This window comes from Penaeus monodon, chromosome 14 (assembly GCF_015228065.2).
Source record: "Penaeus monodon isolate SGIC_2016 chromosome 14, NSTDA_Pmon_1, whole genome shotgun sequence".
NCBI lineage: Eukaryota > Metazoa > Arthropoda > Malacostraca > Decapoda > Penaeidae > Penaeus > Penaeus monodon.
In genome coordinates this window covers 13,575,746-13,582,698 of record NC_051399.1, presented here as the reverse complement: position 1 = coordinate 13,582,698, position 6,953 = coordinate 13,575,746, and the positions used below count along the sequence as shown (strand labels likewise).

General features: G+C 39.0%; 1 protein-coding gene across 1 annotated transcript in view; it reads left to right on the top strand.

The window, feature by feature from the left end:
- The first annotated feature begins 6,169 nt into the window (after positions 1-6,169).
- LOC119580902 (signal recognition particle receptor subunit alpha homolog) overlaps positions 6,170-6,953 on the top strand; it is a 14,633-nt gene continuing 13,849 nt past the window's right edge. Inside the window, 1 exon segment of the mRNA XM_037929136.1 lies at positions 6,170-6,350. Within this exon segment, the coding sequence (XP_037785064.1) occupies positions 6,225-6,350 (126 nt within the window). The 5' untranslated portion in view covers positions 6,170-6,224.

Here is a 6,953-nt window from a genome sequence, read left to right as displayed (position 1 = left end):
TCATAAACCATAAATACAAAGGGAAGTTGAGGGCTTGAAATCTGCATTTGCACTGCATGAAGAAAATTGTTCACCATGGTACACCATACAGGAATACTGAAGAGCCATCATAGTAGTATGCACATAGCCAAACTTGCTCCATCAGTACCGGCAGTAGCCAGTGCCAAACGTTTCTTGGGCAAAAAGGGCCTGCTGCTGATTGAAGTATTTAAAAGTTAAGATGCTTAAGGATCCAAAGCTTCAGTGAGGGAACTAAACTGCTACCACTTTTTTAGGATTTTGGAATTCCCCATGTGTTAAGTTGTAATTCCTAAAATTTTATACATAAGAAATAAAAGTACGTTCACGTTCATATAAAGCTCCACAATAATTAAAATGATTTGTGAATGAAAGTGAATGGTAACTGTGGCAATTAAGTCTGGTATATTTTATTGTTTAGCTTCATATACAAACAGACTTGTGTGATTCATGTGAATCTATATGTATCACCAACACTAGCAAAATTACAAGCATTATTTGCATGCATATACAATATATTCATATCCAAAAACCTGAACAGATCAAACTATGTATACTGTATGGATACATGCACATGTATACTGTCTACACACATGCACATGTATACTGTCTACACACATGCACATGTATACTGTCTACACACATGCACATGTATATTGTCTCACACATGGCACCTAATATACTGTTACCAACAGCACGTTTTTAAATACTGTCTAACACACTGCACGTAAATATGTTACACACTGCACGTAATATACTGGTCTACACACATGCACATATATATTTGTACACACATGCACGTAATATACTGCTGTACACACATGCACTGTATATATACTCGTACACACATGCACTATATATCTCTGACACACATGCACGTATATATACTCTGTACACACATGCACGTATATATACTCTTTACACACATGCACGTATATATACTCTGTACACACATGCACGTATATATACTCTGTACACACATGCACGTATATATACTCTGTACACACATGCACGTATATATACTCTGTACACACATGCACGTATATATACTCTGTACACACATGCACGTATATATACTCTGTACACACATGCACGTATATATACTGTCTACACACATGCACGTATATATACTCTGTACACACATGCACGTATATATACTCTGTACACACATGCACGTATATATACTCTGTACACACATGCACGTATATATACTGTCTACACACATGCACGTATATATACTGTCTACACACATGCACGTATATATACTCTTTTACACACATGCAACGTATATATATCTTTTACACACATGCACGTATATATACTCGTACACCCCATGCATTATATATACTCTGTACACACATGCACGTATATATACTCTGTACTCACACGCACATATATACTGTTTACATACACACGCACATATATACTGTGTATACGCACATATATACTGTGCACACATACACAATTGTGTACATACATGCACATTGTACACACACATTGTGTAAATACACATAATGTACACACATTACACACACAAACTGCACGCACGCGCGCACACACATATATACAAACCCTAAGCACACACACACTACGATCGTGTGTCAACACTGGAAGAACAAATCATTGAAGGAGGACAGAGCATTGCCGTTACAGGGACCGGATTACCCCAGTCCCCCCTGCAAGTCCATGAGAAAACCTTGCTCCTCGGTCATAAGAGTCTCAGTGACGTCAGGCTATCGGGTCTTGGGAAAGGCTGCTGCATCAGAACCATCCAGGGAGCAGCCATGGACCTTTTGAGATGCTGGGTCAACGAGAAGCTGGATTAGACCCCCGCAAAGTGCATCGTCCAATGGGATCCACGAATTAATAAATGTTATGAGTCCTGATGCTATCTTGGATGAAATAGGATCCTTAATTTTGGGTTTGAAGAAAATGAATGATGGAATGGAAACACGTATATATTAGTTGGTGCCAACCTCGAGTTTAGATGATCATACTGACAAAACAGCCAATTTAATGTCAAATGAAAAGAATGGGGTACAAATGATGGGATTCAAACAATATAGACTAGGCTAAACATCAAACTTGGTACTGTCCATGTAGATGAAAGGTGCTTTAATGCTGACTGTGATAATGCAAGTGTTCAGAATAAGTTTGGCGTGAATAGATTCTAGCTAACGATTAGCAAGCAGTGTAAATGTTTTGGATTAGCTGATAACTGGAATTATGCAAAAGAAAAAAAAAAATCGTATGCCTTCCCAAAATACCATCAATCGCAATACTAACAGGGATGTTTCGCATGGTGGAAGACTTGACAAAACAGGAAGAGAGACATGACCTGTACGCTGACATGAGGGACAATGTACGCAGAGTTAAGGCCTAAGAACAGAGACCACCGTAATAACGTATCAGATGTTAAATTTATAGCGAATAAACATTTTCATGAGTTTGGGAGTTATCAGTCAAGTAGCCATAGCTATGGATTCTTTAACTTTGGGGCGTTCAATCACAAACACTCAAATTGCAGATGCGACTATAAAGTCAGATGTGCATCCTGTCAAGTGAATGGTCACAAAAGTATAACTTGTAGCTATTATAGTGAACAGGAACTTGGCGAAATAGACGGTGCCTAAAGATAAACCTGCACTGAATAAGGACCTCGTAAACATTGTATATACAAATGCCCAATCACTCCTCTACCACAATGAGGGAACAGAAATACTAGTTAGTGAAAGATACGTTGATATTTTAAGCATGACTGAAACGTGGTTCTTTCTAAGAATAAGTGATTCTATAGAAAATGCAACTCTTAGACCTCACGATTGACTAATAAACCAGGCATTATTACCAGTCCAGAAGTAGTTTCCAGGCCGGTGACATGAGTTTGTGTCTGATATATTATCATTTCACTGTAAAGATATTCCTGCTCATTCTCATATAAGAAAAAAAAAGAATGTTTCAAAAGTTTTGAAGCCTCAAGAATCATAGCCAAACTGACTTTAGTAAATCAGTAATAAATGAAGTTCCTACTCTTCACAGTATTCTTCAAACTAACGATGTTAGTATGGACAACTATTGCACCAATCATAATGAGGAAAATAACCCGGTCTTCAGCCCCGTGGATAACCGATTATATCAAAGCTGCACTGAAAACTAGGGGCCAGCTTAGAAAAGGTTTTATGAGTAATAGGTCCAGTATCACCTTGCGTAACAACTACACAGAAGAGAAGAAACCACTTACCACAACAACACTACAGAAAAGAATTCCAGAGTAAAAGAAATTATAACGTAGAAAACCATCAGGAAAATGCTCCTCATGCTAAGAGTAATTGTAAACACATACATGGTAGAGATAACTTACGGGAGAAAGCAAAGGATTTTTTTTTTTTACGAATGCCTTTAAACATGCTTACGAAAAGTCACAAGTGAATCTAAACTTAGATGTTACTGAAGCTACTGACGAAATAATCTACACTTCAAATAAAAGTCCCAACAGTTTTAGACGTGATCCTGTAAACTGCTACTCTATCATTTTAACTATATATTTTTTAAAACAAATTCTGATCCATAAGAGATTTGTTTTAATTATTGTATTTTATTTTATGATTATTGAAAACAATTTTCATGTTACCAACATATACTACAACTTATGGAAAATCCTTCATGTCATTCCCCTACACAATGCTGTTGATATCGAGGATGTAAATAACTGTCCAAACTCTTTGTTGCCAATATCTTAAAAAAATAATAATAATAATAATAATAAAAGATATTGCGGCCAATCAGCTAACGTCCTTTTTAGAGTCTAAACAGACTTGGCTGATAGTCAGCATGGATTTCGACAATGGCTTTCTACAGAAACTCCCCTTCACAAAATAACCAAGATCTATAGAAATATCATCATCGTCATCATCAAGGGGCTAACGCCGAAGGGGGCGTATGGCCGCATCCACCCTTCGCTTCCGTCACGAGGGTCCCTCATGGCGAGTCTCCAGGCAGGCCCTCGGCCCATCTCTAATTCCTTGCGACAAGTCTCGTCGAGTTGCCCGAGCCATGACCTCCTGGGTCGTTCCATGGGCCTCCTCCACTCAGGATTGACTCACAAAGAAACAACCTGATGGGCAGGGTCATCCACAGGGAAGCGAGCTAGGTGCCCACGGTGTAGCCGTCGGTTGGACACATGGTCCTGCCAACTGTACCCCATGATCCGGCGAAGAAACTTGTTACAAAAGACATCACGGCGAGACTCCAAGGAACAAGATAGCGTCCAAGTTTCGCTTCCATAGAGCAAAACTGGCAGTATCAAGGCCTTGAAGACACGTAGCTTGTCCTTCTGCATAGGTACCAACATCTCCAAATGCTCTTGTTGATCGAGTTCATGGCTCCAGTTACTAGACCAATCTGTCTACTGAATTCTTGGTCTGACAGCCCAGAGATATGGACTACGCTACCATGGTAAGCAAAGCTCTCTGTGACTTCAACGTCCTCTCCACAAGGATGTTCAACTGAACGGGTTCCCCTTAACAGGCCCCCAAAGACCTAAATCTTGGTATTGGCCCAGGAGACCTCTAGGCCTAGGGGCTTTGCCTCATTGCTAAATACATCAAGAGCCGTCACCAGTGACTCCAGGGACTCAGATAGGATAGCAACATCATCGGCAAAAGTAAAGGTCAGAGACCTCGATATTGCCCAGTGTTGCTCCACACTGACTTTGGCTAGTAGCTCTGCCCATTATCCAGTTTATGCAGGTGTTGAAAAGTGTTGGTGTAAGTACACAGCCTTGCATCACCCCGAATTAACAGAGAAGAAGTTTGACAGGCCTCCACCATACTTTACAACATGGCAGGAAGAAAAGGTCACTTCTTTTACTTCTAGACCTTTCTAAAGCTCTCAACAGTGTAAACCACGACATTCGTATAAAGAAAAGCATAAAACTAAACGTATATCCACTCTGGTCCCGGGATTATCTTACAAAACAGATCAGTCAGGAAGACCCAAGAACGCCGTGTCTTCTCAAATATTTCGTTTGGTGTTCCTCAGGGATCCTAGATCCGATTCTCTTCTTCATTTATGAGAATGATTTATTTGAGAGTTTACCAGGTTGTTTTGTAGTTCATTATGCAGATGATACTCAGTTACTTCCGTCTGGAAATACCGAATGTATCTCGTAATTAATCAAAAGACAAATTTATACTCTCAAAAGAAAAGAAAAGTTGGTGTATATTTATCGGTTCACGACACTATTTCTCAATTAAAGGATGAAGTGTTATAGAATTTAATGGACGTCATATAATACCCAGTACTGTTGTTAAAATCTTAAGAGTTTATGTGGATCAGCATATGCTTTTCAACGTACAAATAGATGGGATGTGTAGAAAAGTAATGGGAGCTCTTATCTATCTCAAAAGAATAGAAAACTTTTAAAATACACACACGAACCATTCTTCAAGAGTGTGGGGTTCACAAATATATAAATAGAAAGAGTTCAGAAACAAAATTTCGGTTCGCCTCTGTGGGTTAAGAAAATATGTGTGTGTGTGTGTGTGTGTGTGTGTGTGTGTGTGTGTGTGTGTGTGTGTGTGTGTGTGTGTGTGGTGTGTGTGTGTGAATGTGTGTGTGTGTGAATGTGTGTGTGTGTGTGGGGTGTGAGTGTGTGTGTGGTGTGAATGTGGTGTGTGAAGTTGTAATGTGTGTGCGTGTGAATGTTGTGTGTGTGAATGTGGTGTTGTTGGTGTGTGTGTGTGTGAATGTGTGTGTGTGTGTGAATGTGTGTTGTGTGTGGTGTGTGTGTGGTTGTGTGTGTGTGTGTGTGTGTGTGTGTGTGTGTGTGTGTGTGTGTGTGTGTTTGTGTGTGACGAGTCTATATTTATATATTTATGAAATAAAACAAAAGACATGATGACGCTTTAATTTTTATTTAATGTGAATTTTTCATTTTGTTTACCTTAAAATGTACATTTTTTCACACGAAAATCTGGAAATCTTTTCAGAAACCTTTTCTTTTCCGGTGTTGTTAATGCAATATCTACCGGATAGCTGGATAATATTAAAATGCAACTGAAATAAATTGCAGTAAAAACTTTAATTCCTGTAGAGATATGGGATGAAGACAGATGTACACAAGATAAAAGTCAGCAGCAAGTCGAAGGTCTGACGCGACAACACCAAAACAAACTCAGTTGACGTCAAAGACAAGAAACAGCAGGATGTTGGACTTTTTCGCTGTTATTACCAAGGGCGGCCTGGTGCTATGGTATTTTCAGGATGCCGCCCAGCAGCTGAAGACGTCCATCGATGCCATTAATGCCCTCATCAGGAATGTTGTGCTGCAGGTAATTATTTGTGGAAAGTATTAGGTGTGAGTGAAAGTTGCGACACACTACGCAACTTCTGTCAGGTGGCGAACTTTTTGTCAGATGTCGTATTGATTTACGTACAGAATGTACAATTTCACAGTGTTTCAGTTGAGAAACTTGCAGGTCTCATGGAAAATGTGGAAATTTGGTCAATAATCAGGTGGCTGAGGGGTGGTTGAGGCCTGAGGCCTCAACCATAACCTCAGGCATATGAGGTCTGGTTGGCATCAATTCGATTTCCGAGGATTTCCCAATATGCATTAGTTACTAGTGAGGGCAATAAAATATACAAGAAAGATGATTTCAGCTTCATAACCCGCCAATTATATATGAGTGATGATATCTTAGATGCATATAATTTGTGTTAATAATATTTCACTGTACTAATTCACATGAAAACAGCTGTTCACATCAAACAAAGGTACTTTAATATGAAGCTAAGACTAATATAATATTAACACTTGTTTTGAGATCAAAACAAAAGCAGCATGGGAATGGAATTTGTTTTATTAAAAATAAGGTGATGTCTTCTAGAGTGAAGCATTGTATAACAAATATATGAAAAAGTAAGAAGAAAAG